Source organism: Pan troglodytes, chromosome 13, assembly GCF_028858775.2.
Source record: "Pan troglodytes isolate AG18354 chromosome 13, NHGRI_mPanTro3-v2.0_pri, whole genome shotgun sequence".
Lineage (NCBI taxonomy): Eukaryota > Metazoa > Chordata > Mammalia > Primates > Hominidae > Pan > Pan troglodytes.
Window position 1 is genome coordinate 53582502 of NC_072411.2, and position 17436 is coordinate 53599937.

The 17436-nt window shown below is 40.6% G+C and overlaps 1 protein-coding gene across 21 annotated transcripts in view; it reads right to left on the reverse strand.

Annotated features, from left to right (window-relative positions):
• Positions 1-17436, reverse strand: part of NEB (nebulin) — a 244262-nt gene that overhangs the window by 62635 nt on the left and 164191 nt on the right. For all 21 annotated transcript variants that reach the window (XM_054679823.2, XM_054679822.2, XM_063791165.1 and 18 more), the window contains 15 exons: positions 17043-17147; positions 15816-15923; positions 15599-15712; positions 14599-14796; positions 14095-14199; positions 13190-13294; positions 12986-13090; positions 12574-12681; positions 6910-7023; positions 5807-6004; positions 5376-5480; positions 4650-4754; positions 3716-3823; positions 1604-1708; positions 276-383 (listed from right to left, as the gene is read on the reverse strand). In XM_054679823.2, coding sequence (XP_054535798.1) covers positions 276-383; positions 1604-1708; positions 3716-3823; positions 4650-4754; positions 5376-5480; positions 5807-6004; positions 6910-7023; positions 12574-12681; positions 12986-13090; positions 13190-13294; positions 14095-14199; positions 14599-14796; positions 15599-15712; positions 15816-15923; positions 17043-17147 — 1791 coding nt within the window. The remainder of the gene's footprint in view (positions 1-275; positions 384-1603; positions 1709-3715; positions 3824-4649; positions 4755-5375; positions 5481-5806; positions 6005-6909; positions 7024-12573; positions 12682-12985; positions 13091-13189; positions 13295-14094; positions 14200-14598; positions 14797-15598; positions 15713-15815; positions 15924-17042; positions 17148-17436) is intronic.

Here is a 17436-nt window from a genome sequence, read left to right on the forward strand (position 1 = left end):
TTAAAGATTTTTGAATATAAATGTCAAAAGAAGAAATTATTTCTTTAGAAAAGTTTTGCATCATAATCTATGGAACCGAGTCTCTCCAAGGCATTACCAAATACAAAAAACCACTACCAAGAAATATCAGTATCAAAATGTGACAATAAGGACCTTTTTCATTTTTGCTGGTATGTAAGTTTACAACTGAAATACGATTAATTCTTAATGCATTTCAAACAAAGCCATGGCTATTGAAACTCAATATGTCTCTTGGAGAATCAGCATTCAGGTACCTCGCTGGTAACATTGTTGACTCTCCGGACGTGGACAAATGGAACATCTTTGGGGCCAAGTGTATACCCATATGCCTTGGTGTGTTCATAGGCTTCTTTGTACTTGAACTGCAAAAGCAAAGTCAGAATGAGATCAATGATGGGTAAACAAGGAGCAACATTACATTTCTCCAAATAGAAAAGAGATGTCACCTTTATTTGAAAAATTGCTCTTTTTAAGGATTAAGTATGTAGAAAAGTCATTGACAAAATTTCAATATTAATCCAGGCCTTGAAAATTATGTGTTGGAAAATAAAACCAGGCCAAGAAAAGAATAAAATTTGACCTTGCCTAGGTGAAATCTGTTTGTCAGGAGGTATGCAAAATGCCAGAGAAAAATCTTTATTTTTAGCCCCAGTGTGGCTAGAAAATTAGAAAATACAAAGAAGAAACAAGAGAATGTATTTAAGACTGACAAATAGCTTCGTGGACTGATTTTAACCAACCATTTTAACACATCCTTTAGGTGTTAGATTATTAAATCTGTGACTGTCTACTTTGGAAGTACACTATTGAGCCACAGGTTATTGGGTCCTTTCTGGCCACTAGGTTTGATTCCCAGGAATATGAAGGGTAGCACAGAGAGAGAGCTTATTATTCCACCAGCGGCTCATTGTGGTCTGCAGGCCAGACTTACTGGGATGGCCACGATTTCCCTAAGCCTTCCCCATGGGGTAAATGCATCAAGTCCCGGTTGAGTACTTGTGAAAAGTGGAGAAGGGCAACATGAGGGTCATCATTTGAGTAAGCTACAGGTAGTAAGAGCCTATCTACCCCTCTAGCCTTCTGTGAACTGGGCACAGAGGATAAGTAGTGAGCTAAATATCAGCCAGCAGCTAGGCAAGAAGTCTTCTTTTCAAAGGAACACATGGTGATGTTATATCTTCTGCAGTGAAACATAGCAGAAGGAAGACAATACTATCACCACACCTCAGTAGTGCGTGTGTGAAGTTGCATTTCCAATAAATGGCTTGGGATAATTCAGGGTGCATCTGTGCTAAGTGAGGCCAGCAGAAGTAGAGGCATCATGACAGCCATGGGCCCTCAGCCAAGGCTCCCACGAACATTCTGTTCTAACCCATGGGGCTACCCAGGCACTGCTGAATTGCAGAAGGAATCAATTGCACAGCACCCCTCAAAAATATGCTGTCTCTCCTCTCCAGCTCCCATCATTCTATCAGGTTGAACCTTGAGGGTGAGACTGGAGGACTAGAACAGGCTATTAATTAATATGAGTCTCCTGCCACCCCACCTTCAGACCCATCTCAATGAGGAGGAGACCACTCACATAACTGCTCATGTAACGGGTGTCCTTGATGTGTTTGAAGTGAGGAGTGTCACCTGGAAGTCTATATCCAGTGGGCAGGGTGCGCAGGCTGGTTTTGTATAGATTCTGCAGGAATGAGGAAGAGCAGGTTAAATGACATCGGGCATCAAGTAACTGATCTGAGCTTAACAAATCACATATAGCTCGTGTTACATTTTTGACTAGATACTTAATACACTTATGCTCACTGAATTGATTTCAGGAGAGAATTAAATACATTCTAAGAGTCATAAAATGAGTCAGATTACTCTTCACCTATTGTTTTGGAAAAATAGAACAATGAGTGAAATGGTTTATTGAAAGTAGTTCCTGGCCAGGTGTGGTAGCTGACATCTGTAATCTCAACACTTTGGGAGGCCAAGGCAGGAGGATTGCTTAAGGTCAGAAGTTGAGACTAGCCTGGACAACATAGCAAGATCTCACCTCTACAAAAAATTTTAAAATTAGCCAGGCATGGTGGCGTGTACCTGTAGTCCCAGCTACTTAAGAAGCTAAGGTGGGAGGATCACTTGAGCCCAGGAATTTGAGATTGCAGTGAGCTGTGATTGCACTGTTGCACTCCAGCCTGGGAGACAGAGGAGACCCTGTCTCCAAAAAAAAAAAAAAAAAAAAAAAACACTAATTCCTCTGTGCTTCCAAACATATGCCCAGTTGGCTGTATGGCATCTAGCAAGAATTTGGGAAATGCAGAGAAGATAGGTAACCAAGTTTCACCTCTGCCATTACTCCATCCTCAGGTGATGATATGCAAGCCATCACGAAGATATAGCCAGGCACATGTTTGTATTACCCTCTCCTGCCCCTTCCAAACACAGTGTGTTGACATCAGGCCGTGAAGAGGTCAGGATGCATGTGTTCATGGCAAAAAGGGAGGACATGGAGGAGTGTCTGCCTGTGATCTTAAATACTCTGTCTCTTGGAGTTTAGGATTAAGAATTACATTTAAAATATGAAAAACCAAATTATTTTTATTTCATTTTTGAGACAGGGTCTCACTCTGTCACCCAGACTGTAGTGCAGTGGCACCATCACAGTTCACTGCATCCTTGACCTCCCTGGGCTGAGGTAATCTTTTCACCTCAACCTCCCAAGTAGCTGGGACCACAGGTGCATGCCACTATGCCTGGCTAATTTATTTATTTTTGTATTTTTGTTCAGACAGGGTTTCACCATGTTGCTCAGGCTGGTCTCAAACTCCAGGCTCAAGCCATCTGCCTGCCATGACCTCCTAAAGTGCTGGGATTACAGGCATGAGCCACTGTGTCTGGCCAAAATTATTATTATTATTATTATTATTATTATTATTATTATTATTATTTGAAACGGAGTTTTGCTCTTGTTGCCCAGGCTGGAGTGCAGTGGTGCAGTCTCAGCTCACTGCAACCTCTGCCTCCTGGGTTCAAAAGATTCTCCTGCCTCAGCCTCCCCAAGTAGCTGGGATTACAGGCATGCACTACCATATCTGGCTAATTTTTTGTATTTTTAGTAGAGATGGGGTTTCACCATGTTGGCCAGGCTGGTCTCGAACTCCTGACCTCAGGTGATCTGCCCGCCTCAGCCTCCCAAATTGCTGGGATTACAGGCATGAACCACCGCACCTGGCCAAAACTTATTTTTAATACACAAGATGGGAAATAACATGAAAAGTTGAGACCAAATCAGCACCATTGGGTAACATAGAATAGGTAGGTTAAATATGCATGTGGGATCCAGGTTCTTTCTCTTCTGAATTCCAGCAACAATTTCTAGTTCATCTTTTATTGAGGTTAAAGGCCTTGTCTCTGTTATCTTGATTTTCAGCTTTTTGAAAGCAGAGAATGTATATTGGCTTTCTTCTTTGTAACTTGTAAATATTGCTAAAACATGCCCATTATGTTGGTTTGATTGCTCCATAGGGGGATCCTGGCAGCTAGGAGGAAAGATAGATTATGCTCTGTGTTTTTGTTTTTTCACCTCATGTGAATAGAACAGCATTTATACAAGGTCAGGTCAAGAGGAAGCAAGCTCAGCTTGCTTCCACAGAGGCTGATGGAACGGATTTCTGCTGGGCACTCTCAAGTTCTCACTGCTCACCGAACTCTGGAGCTTGTATGCATGAAGGGCCCGGTCCAGATCCACGGTTTTGGTAGTTGGAGCCACTTTGCCTCTGACACTGTGCACATAGTCATAGTGGTAGACAGCCTGGTGCAGAAAGAAGCATTGTTAGAAGCAAAGAGAATGGGAACCCAGGTCCCTCTTTAAAAAAAATAACAGTAGCCTGCTTCCCTTTGCCTGGAGAACTCATCTGACACATTACTGTGGCTTGTCCAACAGGATCAGAGCCAGCGTGTGGACACTCACACTGAGAAACAGAAGAGATGGCCCAGGCACAAGAAGAGGAAGGGTGAGCATTTTACCACTAGAAGTTCCAAAATAATAGGTCTCAATGTTTGCACTCACTGGCGGGATCCGATATTGACTTACCAACCTGTGGAGTTAATAAAGAAAGAGCAGCTTTGTGCCTGCCCTGCCTGCTTTGTGTCAGGCGTCATAGTGGGTGCTTCCTTACGTCCCCATTTTATGCAGCAGAATGGGAGGCTCAGATGGATTAAGTGCTTTTCATAAGCCTTATAGATAATGTGTGGTAGAGGTGAGACTGCACTCCACAACTCTAACTCCAGAGCCTGCTTCCTTCTTATTCTACCATAGCTGGTTCTAATTTATTAAATGGCCTAGATAGAAATAAACTTGCTATGACACAGGGCACAAAAAACACGCTGGAAGTGCTAAGGCACAAAGTTACTTCATAGACTCGGATCACCTACAACTCCGCCCCAGCAAACTGCTTGAATGCATCAGGTTTCAGGAAACAATAGCCAGCAGCATCTTCAGTGCTTTCAAACGCACCAACTCTGGTTTCCCAGTTAGAAAAGACTTGGCACTGCCCAGTCTATGGTTCTTGCCACCTCTGCTTGAGTGGTGGCCCTGCTTTATTACTGTCCACTTAACTTCCCCAGAGATCACTTACGTCACTTAGCTGTTTCCCACTTTTGACAGCCTGCACGTAGACTGGTGTATCTGTGACAAGCTTGTAGTCATTCCTTGTTTTCAACATGTGAGCTTTATACTTGATCTGCCGAGAGGAAGAAAACAAGCCCATGTTGGACCATTCCTTATGCTTGAAACTGCTGGTTTTCACAGACGGTTTGGTTGCTTTTAACTCATGAGATTTATATTCATCAGCACTACTCAACAGACCGAGATGCATTTGAATTTTATAACAGTGTAACCAACACTTATATGGGGCTTCTAGAGTCTTCTAGGACACTTGATAACTACTCTTCTAGGAAAGTTTAAGCTTTCTTACTGACATCCTCATTACAGTATTTAATTTGCGTGGAAAATCCTCTCTTTACAAATAGAGCTTGTCTATAACATTGCAAACACTAACAAATGACACTTTCCTAAAATGACAATTAAGTGCTTGTTAATATATCCAAAATAGCCTAAAACATAGAAAGAGAAGATGCTGGTCCCTTCTCCACCAGAGGACGATGGCACACCTGGAATGCAGTTTAATAAGAATGCCATACGCCTTCCTGAGAGATGGTTGCTCTGCTCCTAGCAACTTTCTCCAGCTCAGCCACCCCCCAGAGCTGGCCTGTGACAATGTCCCTATTTTACATAACCTCCTCTTAACTCTAGACTATGGAGAAATGGAAATATACTAAAGAACAAAACAAGGCAAACTCACATCATCACGTAGATCATAAGCATGCTTGGCATGGAGGATTTCAGGAGTGTCCCAGACGTAGCAACCAATGCCTTTCAGCCAGTTGAGGTCATCCTTGTATACAATCTAGAGGGTTTTGATAGAGAGGATCAGAAAAAAAAAATTGACCATAATAACTTTAACACTAAAAACAGAGGTACATTCTAGACTCAGAAGGCTTTGTGGAATGAGGAGCAAAGGCATTATGCAAAGAGGCTCAGGGGAGCCACAGAAACATGTGTACACAGAGCCCTGCTTCCAGAGACAGCTCTGAAGTCAAGTCGGACAAATGGACATATAGGGAAGAGATAGTGGAAAAAGGCTAAGGTAAAGAAATGGGTGAGTTTGCTGCTCTTCTGGGTGGGGTCGTGGGGCGGGGCCGTGGAGGGGTACTTCTTAAGTCACAGGCTTACATCGCTGATCTGATCTGTGACTTTCCTGACGTGATCATTGACTTGCAAGTCGGGGTGGCAAATCCATTCGTGGAGGCGCAGGCGGTAATCAATCTCACTGACTTTCTTCTGAGAATCCTTGGCAGTAACCATCTCTACCATGTCGGGCACGATGTGGATTTTCATCTTGTTCTTTTCATAAACTGATCTGTACAGGCGCTGTGAAGTTAAAATCACATGCCAGTTATACAGGAAATTGTGCCAAGGCATCATGGCCATACATGAGAAGTCAGGCTAACCAACTCACAGCAAACAGTTGGGGGCAGGGCAGTGACTGGTATTTTCTGACATTTTCTATAGATTAACACCAAGGGAAACTTTAAAAAAATAAAGCATTATAGCTGAAATAATGTGTAGCTTCTTTACATGTGCACAGTCAGTGTCATATGCATTGGTAAATAGAAAATGTTCAGGCTGGGCATGATAACTCACACCTGTAATCCCAGCACTGTGGGAGACTGAGGCAGGAGAATCGCTTGAGCCCAGGAGTTTGAGACCAGAGTGGGCAACACAGCGAGATTCCAATCGCTACAAAAAAAAACCTTAGCTGGGTGTGGTGGTGCATGCCTGTAGGCCCAGTTACTCAGCAGGCTGAGGTGGGATGATTCCCGGAGCCCAAGAGGTAGAGGCTTGCAGTGAGCTGTGATTGCACCACTGCCCTCCAGCCAGGGCAACAGAGTGAGACCTGTCTTAAAAAGAAAAGAAAAGAAATGTTCCTATTAATAATACATGGCTATTTTACTTGACTTAAATTTGAAGTAAGGTCTTTGGAGTTACCCTCATGTGTTGCATAACAATGTTTCAGTCAAAAGATTATAATGCTGAGTTTTTACTGTACCTTTTCTATGTTTAGATACACAAATACTTGCCATTGTGTTACCATTGCCTACAGTATTCAGTACAGTAACATGCTGTACAGGTTTGTAGTCTAGGAGCAATAGGCTATCCCATCTAGGTATGTGGAAGTGCACTCTATGATGTTAGCACAACAATGAAATCACATAACGAGCGGCACATTTCTCAGAATGTATCCTAGTCATTAAGGGGCGCATGACCGTACTTACATCGATGTTAAGCTTGCCAACTCGGAGGCACCGTGCTGTGTTCGGATCATCGTCAACACTTCTTGGTAACGTATAAAGAGCTTTGAACTTTTCATATTCTTCCCGATATTTGATCTATAGAGAATAAGTAGAAAGGAAGAAACAGTTTTAGAGAGTAATGGATTTATATTATTAAAACAGCATAAGACTTAATGGGAAAAACCCGACTCTGAGATCCACCCAGCGTTAGGGACAACACTTCTCTGAACTCATTTCCCCACCTGTACAGAGAGATACAGCAGTAGCGCCTGCCATGGGGTTATCGTGTGGCTTAAATCAGACTATATCAAAAGTACTTTTAAACCACAGAGCGCTATGAAATTTTAGTTGCTGTTTTCAAAATTCCTATAACAATACTAGTACTTTTACTGCTACTACAAGCAATTCATTTTAAAGATTATGTAATTTAAAAATATTCTCTTGTGGTAATGGCTTTGTTTTTCTTACTAAAAGGAGTGCGAGATTAAAACTGTGCTTAGGAATATCTTTGTTTTTAATAACTGAAAAGTCTGCTGCTAAGAAAACACAATCCTTGGATTTCAGTTTCTACAAGGCTTTCAAAAATACAGTGCAATCAACTTCTGTGGGATAACAATTAGTTCTTAAGCCATGTTGCCCGTTAATTAGTGTTCCATGATTATATAAACCAGGTTAAGACAGAGACTAAGATCCAATCTCATAGCACACAATAATAAAATAACAGTTCTTCCAAAACTCAGCGATTTGCACCTCTGTAACAAAAGAGAGATGGGAGTATATATTTGTGTCAGAATTCCAGCAATGCTCTTCACTGACTGGAGGCCAACCAAAATTTCCACTAGATTTTTCCAAAACAGAAAATCAGCTTCTTACATCTAATCTATTTCTCAGCTTCAAAGATGATGGCATTTAAAGGCACCGTTAAAAAAAAAAAAAAAACACATACACACACACACACAAAACTTTTTCCTAAAATAAGGTCAGAATACTTCTTTTAAAGGATTAATTTATCTATGTTTTACCTTGCTCCAAAACCAATTTGCCAAGAATCTTGCCTCTATAATTTTGTTCATGACTCAAGGAAAAAGCCTCTTTTGAGCTTTTAAAATCTTATCTATAGTACTTTTCTTCCAAAATGAAAAGTTTGCTCCTTTTTGCAATCTTCCAAATAGAGGTGGGTCTGGGTAAAATCATATATGTTACTTTTTCCTCCAGGTAAAAATTAAATAATTCCATAGACTGTCTAATGAAGTTTATTTCTAAGCTGTGCATCTGTAAGCCCAGTAGAGTAGTGAAATCAATTTACTGAGTCACTAGCATTTAAATGAGTAGAACAGAATGGAAATTATCAGAGTGCACTGTCTCTAGTCTAGCAGTCACTATTCTTCTGTGAGACATTTGTGCCAGAAGAAACTCAGGTAAACTTCAGGGGTATGTGTCTGTGTATGTGAACTTGAAATAAAAAATAAATTTCCCACTGTGAGTCATGGTCAAAACATGTTTGAGAAATGCTGATTTAAAGTGTTACATAAAATGTTCCTGATTAAGAGATAAAGTCTCTAATTTTTCTGAAGGAGAACTGGGCTAAGAATTACAATAAAGCTTACAGGGAATTTTACAATAAAAGGTTTTACACAGACTTTAAACCAACAAAGATCAAAAGAGACAAAGAAGGGCATTACACAATGGGAAAGGGATCAATGAAACAAGAAGAGCTAACTATCCTAAATATATACGCACCCAACACAGGAGCACGCATATTCATAAAACAAGTTCTTGGAGACCTACAAAGAGACTTAGACTGCAACACAATAATAGCGGGAGACTTTAACACCTCACTGTCGACACTAGACAGATCAACCAGACAGAAAATTAACAAGGATATCAGGACTTGAACTCAGAATCTCTGGGACACATTTAAAGCAGTGTGTAGAGGGAAATTTATAGCACTAGATGCCCACAAGAGAAAGCAGGAAAGATCTAAAATTGACACCCTAACATCACAATTAAAAGAACTAGAGAAGCAAGAGCAAACAAATTCAAAAGCTAGAAGAAGACAAGAAATAATTAAGATCAGAGCAGAACTGAAGGAGATTGAGACACAAAAAACCCTTCAAAAAAATCAATGAATCCAGGAGCTTTTTGAAAAGATCAACAAAATAGATAGACTGCTAGCAAGACTAATAAAGAAGAAAAGAAAGAAGAATCAAATAGACGCAATAAAAAATGATAAAGGGGATATCACCACCGTTCCCACAGAAATACAAACTACCATCAGAGAATACTATAAACACCTCTATGCAAATAAACTAGAAAATCTAGAAGAAATGGATAAATTCCTCGACACATTCACCCTCCCAAGACTAAACAAGGAAGAAGTCGAATTCCTGAATAGGCCAATAACAAGTTCTGAAATTGAGGCAGTAATTAATAGCCTCCCAACCAAAAAAAGCCCAGGACCAGACAGATTCACACCTGAATTCTACCAGAGGTACAAGGAGGAACTGGTACCATTCCTTCTGAAACTATTCCAAACAACAGAAAAAGAGGGACTCCTCCCTAACTCATTTTATGAGGCCGGCATCATCCTGATACCAAAGCCGGGCAGAGACACAACCAAAAAAGAGAATTTTAGACCAATATCCCTGATGAACATCAACGTGAAAATCCTCAATAAAATGTTGGCAAACCAAATCCAGCAGCACATCAAAAAGCTTATCTACCTTGATCAAGTCAGCTTCATCGCTGGGATGCAAGCCCGGTTCAACATATGCAAATCAATAAATGTAATCTATCACATAAACAGAACCAAGGACAAAAACCACATGATTATCTCAATAGATACAGAAAAGGCATTCGACAAAATTCAACAGCTCTTCATGCTAAAAACTCTCAATAAACTAGGTATTGATGGAATGTATCTCAAAATAGTAAGAGCTACTTATAACAAACCCACAGCCAATATCACACCGAATGGGCAAAAGCTGGAAGCATTCCCTTTGAAAACTGGCACAAGACAGGGATGCCCTCTCTCACCACTCCTATTCAACATAGTATTGGAAGTTCTGGCCAGGGCAATGAGGCAAGAGAAAGAAATAAACGGTATTCAATTAGGAAAAGAGGAAGTCAAATTGTCTCTGTTTGCAGATGACCTGATTATATATTTAGAAAACCCAATCGTCTCAGCCCAAAATCTCCTTAAGCTGATAAGCAACTTCAGCAAAGTCTCAGAATACAAAATCAATGTGCAAAAATCACAAGCATTCCTATATACCAGTAACAAACAGAGAGCCAAATCATGAGTGAACTCCCATTCACAACTGCTACAAAGATAATAAAATACCTAGGAATCCAACTTATAAGGGATCTGAAGGACCTCTTCAAGGAGAACTACAAACCACTGCTCAAGGAACTAAGAGAGGACATGAACAAATGGAAAAACATTCTATGCTCATGGATAGGAAGACTCAATATCGTGAAAATAGCCATACTGCCCAAGGTAATCTATAGATTCAATGCTATCCCCATCAAGCTACCATTGACTTTTTTCACAGAATTGGAAAAAATTAAAGCTGGAGGCATTATGCTATCTGACTTCAAACTATACTACAAGGCTAAAGTAATAAAAACACCATGGTACTTTTACCAAAACAGATATATAGACCAATGGAACAGAACAGAGGCCTCAGAAACAACACCACATATCTACAATCATCTGATCTTTGACAAATCTGACAAAAACAAGCGATGGGGAGAAGACTCCCTATTTAATGAATGGTGCTGGGAAAACTGGCTAGCCATATGCAGAAAGCTGAAACTGGATCCCTTCCTTACACCTCATACAAAAATTAACTCAAGATGGACTAAAAATGTACACATAAGACCTAAAACCATAAAAACCCCAGAAGAAAACCTAGGCAATACCTTTCAGGACATAGGCATGGGCAAACACTTCATGACTAAAACACCAAAAGCAATGGCAACAAAGGCCATTGGAATCTAATTAAACTAAAGAACTTCTGCACAGCAAAAGAAACTACCATCAGAGTGAAAAGGCAACCTACAGAATGGGAAAAAATTTCTGCAATCTATCCATCTGACAATGGGCTACTATCCAGAATCTACAAAGAACTTAAACAAATTTACAAGAAAAAAACAAACAACCCCATCAAAAAGCAGGCGAAGGATATGAACAGACACTTCTCAAAAGAAGACATTTATGCGGCCAACAAATATATGAAAAAATGCTCATCATCACTGGTCATTAGAGAAATGCAAATCAAAACCACAATGAGATACCATCTCATGCCAGTTAGAATGGTGATCATTACAAAGTCAGGAAACAACAGATGCTGGAGAGGATGTAAAGAAATAGGAAGACTTTTACACTGTTGGTGGGGGTGTAAACTAGTTCAACCATTGTGGAAGACAGTGTGGTGATTCCTCAAGGATCTAGAACTAGAAATACCATTTGACCCAGCAATCCCATTACTGGGTATATACCCAATGGATTATAAATCATTCTACTATAAAGACACATGCACACGTATGTTTATTGCAGAACTCTTCACCATAGCAAAGTCTTGGAACCAACCCAAATGCCCATCAATGATAGACTGGATAAAGAAAATATGGCATATATACACCATGGAATACTATGCAGCCATAAAAAAGATGAGTTCATGTCCTTTGCAGGGACATGGATGAAGCTTGAAACCATCATTCTCAGCAAACTAACACAAGAACAGAAAACCAAACACTGCATGTTCTCACTCATAAGTGGGGGTTCAACAGTGAGAATACATGGACACAGGGAGGGGAATATCACACACCGGGTCCTCTCAGGGAGTAGGGGGCTAGGGGAGGGATAGCATTAGGAGAAATACCTAATGTAGATGATGGGTTGATGGGTGCAGCAAACCACCATGGCATATGTATACCTATGTAATAAACCTCCACGTTCTGCACGTGTACCCCAGAACTTAAAGTATAATAAACCAAAACAAAACACACACACGCAAAAAGGTTTTACTTAAGAACATTAATGGTTAGAGGTCATAAGATTTAAAGGCATAAAGAGTTAGAGGATGTACGATCTTCTACTATATTTAAACAGCACATGAGATTTAGGGTTTGTTTGTTTTACAATTATGTTTATATCTAAGAAAAGTTCTACCTAAAAAAGGAGAATTAAACAATTTTTAAATGTTTTCTATTTCATTGCTATAAAATAATTTATATTAACTGGGGATGGTATAATAACCGGTTATCATATTCACTGGTTTATTTTTGCCCTACATCCATGTAATTCTATTGAAAAAGTCTATTTCTGTAAGGTGTATTATGTCTTCAGCCCATCCTTACTTCTGACTCTGGCAGAGATTATCATGTGCAGACAGGCAGCCTGAAAGGTCACATCCTGTCCTCCTTGCAAGTGCTTGTGATTCTCTCCAGGCAGCAGAGAGAGAGAGGCAGTGAGCACATAGACTCTAATGACTGAGCATTTGGAATTATTTCCTGGACATGCCCACGGGAGTGCTAGGGGTACTTCTGGACAACGTATGAATCAGCCTGAAAGATTCTTGGAGTGGAGAGCAGGGGAGGGGAGGGAGGGTGGGAAAGCTGTCATGTTTTTGCTTTACTTACATGGCTGGCCAGATGCTTCTGGTTCTTGGCGTGTGTCAGGGACAAGGTGCTGGAAGGCAGGATGTAGCTGGTGGCTTTCACTCTATCCCAGGCCTCCTTGTACAGGTTCTGCAGGAATTAAAGACCTTCTTGTGAATATGGGAAAATGCATCTGGTTAGCTTCTGAGTAGCAGGTTTTCCTTCTGTGTCTGTCCTTCTCACACACTCCCTACTAACTCCCAGGACTCCTCTTTAAGGTGGGGCTTATTTAATTGTACCTACTAGAATTTTATGAGGTAAAGTAGGATTGAAGGTCCAGGAAAAAACCATAGAAAAGCCTTTAGGGAAAGAGTGTCCATCCCATTTATTCTCTTACTGTCCCGGAAGGGGGAAAGGTGGCTCATATATAAGGGGGAAAAAAAACTCAACTCACACTGCTGTAAAGATTCTTCAGGTTTCTGGTTCTGTCATAATCCACTGTTTCTAGAACTGTTGTGTATTTGTCCTTAATCTGATGATAATTTTCTTTATATTTCACCTGTAGACAAGCAACAATAGGTTATTCACCTCTGTTGTTAGAAAATACATAAAGACAAGAAATAGTTTGTCCCTGGAAGAGGAGTATAGGAAGACGCACCTCACTGGCATTAATGCCACTCTGAACAGCAGTCACATAGAGGGGCGTGTCTGTGACCAGATTATAGTTTTGTAGATTTTCTTTACCTGCTGCTGTATATTGTAGCTGTGAAGAAAAACAAAAGTCATCAAAAATGGTAACATACAGGTCTGTCATCAGCTGTAGCTGCTTGTGCCAACTTACATGTGCCTTTATTTCTGGATTTCTGCTTTAATCCTAACAAACAGGCTGTCATTCTAGAGTCTTGCAGACTTTGTATGGCTGCCAGAATGAATAGTTTCTCTTGACTGAGACTGGGGTTGAGATTTTGGCCATTTTGTTGCCTTTTCCGTGCCTATTCTCCATCCCTGACAGCAGCCCCTCACTTTTTTTTTTTTTTTTTTTGGTTTTGAACTCTTTTTTTTTTTTTATTATACTTTAAGTTTTAGGGTACATGTGCACAATGTGCAGGTTAGTTACATATGTATACATGCCCCTCACTTTTAACATTCTATTACAACTGCCCTATCAGAGCTGAACCACGTGCTGAAAAGTTTTCCAGATACTGATTTTTTTCCTCCAAAACTTATCTACCTGTAATCAAAGGATGCTTCTACCTCCTACTCTCTGCAAGTTAACCTGATCAACTAAGGTACAGATGCTTGAGAGTAGTTCACTAAGAAACACCTCCCAGATAAACTTTTATTATAAATGTGCACTGCCTTAAACCAAAGGAGAGACTCAGACTGGGAAGATCCAGCCCCAGAGCAGGACACTAGAAGAGCTTTGATTGGGAGAGGAGGGGCTTTGGTCAGTTAGAGCCTACACTGTTACAGCAGCTTTCTTTGCCTGCCCATCAGCCCACTGACACCACCATGGATTCTGATGACCCATGGAGAGCCAGTCCTTCTAGGAAGGTGGCTCACCTGACTCTGAAGGTCGTATGCTTTCTTGGCATGGAGGATTTGGGGTGTATCCCAAACGTAGCAACCAATGCCTTTCAACCAATTCAGGTCATCTTTATACACATTCTGCAAGAAAGAGAGAACAATGAAATGTGGAAGGTATTCTGAATTTACAATTGAGCATTTGATAATTTCCTATCAGCCGCTGGCTGTGCTTATTGCTTAGAAGACGTAGGGTAGGCCTCTCACCAGCTGGAAGGTCTTTAATTCCCAAGCCTAAAGAAGCTTGAGAGCAATATCAATGTCTGAGTCTATTGTGAAACCAATTAAATATTTAACATATGTGTCCTATGGCTTAGGGTGGATTCTTATACCAAAAAGTGGTTACGCATGCCACTTTGTTTTGAGAAGCAGCAAGATTTATGAATACAGGGACAACGGGAGCATGGCAGCCAGGGTTGGGGGGTAGCCAAGACACAGTCATGGAAGCTGTAGCTGAGTCAAGCTGCAGAAGGGACATCATACATCACTCAAGATCTCCTGGGCGTTTCGGACGCGTATAACATTGGGTTCTTCCAGAAGAGACGTCCACTGGTGGAAATAGTGTCGATACTCCAGGTCACTGAGGATGTACTGGCACCTTTTAGCCAGCACGTGATTCATCATGTCATTGGGGATATGAACATTTGCTTTGGTATCCTCATAATGTTTTCTGTAGTTCAACTAATATGTTTTAAAGACAAAAATAAGAAAGGGGTTTAAATGTAAATTATTCAGATCAATGTCTTTTAGATCCTTATTTCCCATATAGATCAGTATCTCTAGAATAAACTAAGGTTAATATATACTTTATTATATTCTTTATACTTTATATATATATAGTTTGTATACTTTAATATATTCTTCTTCTTTTGAAATTTCCCTTTTTTTTTTTTTTTTTTTTTTTTTTTTGAGATGGTGTCCTACTCTGTTGCCCAGACTGGATTGCAATGGTGTGATCTCCACTCACTGCAACCTCTGCCTCCTGGGTTCAAACAATTCTCATGCCTCAGCATCCTGAGTAACTAGAATTACAGGCATGCACCACCACGCCCAGCTAATTTTTGTATTTTTAGTAGAGATGAGGTTTCACCATGTTGGCCAGGCCAGTCTCGAACTCCTGACCTCTGGTGATCTGCCTGCCTTGGCCTCCCAAAGTGCTGGGATTACAGGTGTGAGCCATTTCACCTGGCCTGAAGTTTTCCATCCTTTTATAACACAGGGTAAATAGTGACCTTGATGCTTTTTCCTTTTCTGAACACAAAGCAGTCACAGTGTTAAATAGTCGGGGAGAAAGTGGCAGGGAGGAAGCACACAGCTACCAAGAGTCCACAGGCTGACTCGGAGGAGTGAGGAAAATCTCAGGAAGGACCCTACGCTACTCCATTTCCCAGCTAACCTGAACCAAAGGGCAAGTTATAAACAGGCAGACATGACAGCACACTTATGGGGCATAAATCCCGTGTTAAAGTGGACATTTACTTACCGCACTCCTCATCTTTTGGAAATCCAGACAGTGAACCACACCAGGGAATTCACCGATCACTTTTCCAGCCAGGTAGTGACCTTTCTGCTTCTCATATGTCTCTTTGTATTTAAGCTGTAAAGTGGGTTCAACATTGAGAATCGCTGGAGTTTCCTAACCAGCCCCTTGATCCCCAGTAAAGACTCTCAAACTTAGGAGAGGAAAAGGTCATACTGACCTCACTGTTCACCAGATCAGCATGCTTGGCTCCAACGATGGGAATGTAGCGCTCATCCAGGGTGTAGCCATAGGCCTTGGTGCCCTCCCACGCCCCTTTATACAGTATCTAGAAGAAAGAAATACATGGCAACAAAAGTTTTCTTTCAACTTCTTTCAGATACCGCTAAAACAATTGGTCTAATTAAGGTGAAACATGTATGTTCAAGGCAAGGCTGAAATCTTTATCTATAGCCGTTAGTGCATCTACCTAGAATAGGGCAGTTATTTGGTTTATTGCAAATTAAACTTACAGACTCGAGGCATTTTATTTTTTAATTTAATTTTATTTTATTTTATTTTATTTTTATGTTTTTTGAGACGGAATCTCGCTCCGTCACCCAGGCTGGAGTGCAGTGCTGTGATCTCAGCTCACTGCAAACTCTGCCTCCTGGGTTCAAGAGATTCTCCTGTCTCAGCCTCCAGAGTAGCTGGGATTACACGCATGCACCACTATGCCTGGCTAATTTTTGTATTTTTAGTAGAGACGGGGTTTCACCGTGTTGGCCAAGCTGGTCTAACTCCTGACCTCAGGTGATCTACCAACCTCGCCCTCCCAAAGTGCTGGGATTATAGGCGTGAGCCACCATGCCCAGCCAACTCTAGGCATTTTATAAGAGTTGACTATTTTTGCAGTCCTAGTAAAAGTGACAACAAATTTGCACACAGGGAGAGAAGTGGCAAATATTCTTTCCCATTGGGTGCACACATGTACACTATTGGTCTCCTTTAAATTCGCTGAATGAAATTTTGGAGGGCAAGTTCTCCTCTTGTTGGCTAGAGATGCTGATGCGTGATTACTAAAGAGGGACCAACCTTACCTCCGTTTTCTCTATTGGTAGGTGCTCAATGCTATGTGCCCCCAGAGCACTTGTTAGATTATTATTCTATCAATTTAAGTCTGTTCCCCTCACTTGCATGATCTCCTGAAGGCTTGTCTCATTGAGCTTTAGCCCCTCATTGCCTCCTAAAGAGCCCGGCACATCACAGGAGCTCAAAAGCACCAGCTGAATAAACGCTATTTGCCTTGAATAACATGGTACTTCTAATACACAAGACTAAGTGCAATGGGAAAATAAATAATAGATTGGCTTATAAGTTCAGCAGTTGACAAAATCAGCCAAGAATATGAATGCAACAAGAGCTTCAAATTAGAAATTGAGTGGTTATTACATAAAAGAGAACTTACGGTACTGTAGAGTTTTCCCATGTCTTTGGAGTGGGAGATATGTGGTGTATCTGGTGAAAACGTATATTTGCCCTTTGCTTTATTAAATGTTTCTTTATATTTTACCTAAGGAGAGAAAACCAAATCTTTTATTACTATAAATGAATATTAAATTTTTATAAGATTACCTAGAAACATAATCAGTCCACGTTTAAAGATTAAAACTAACCAACTGGTTGAATTTTAGTCCATTTTAGCTAAAACAATAGAATAATTTGGATAGGAATATAGATATCTAAAAGTGAATACAATTCGCCACCTGCTAGTGACTTTTAAGACATACCCCCCAAAGATGATCTTAGAATTTACCACCTCCCAATTTTTTTACAAGCAATTATCTAAAGTTAAGCTAATC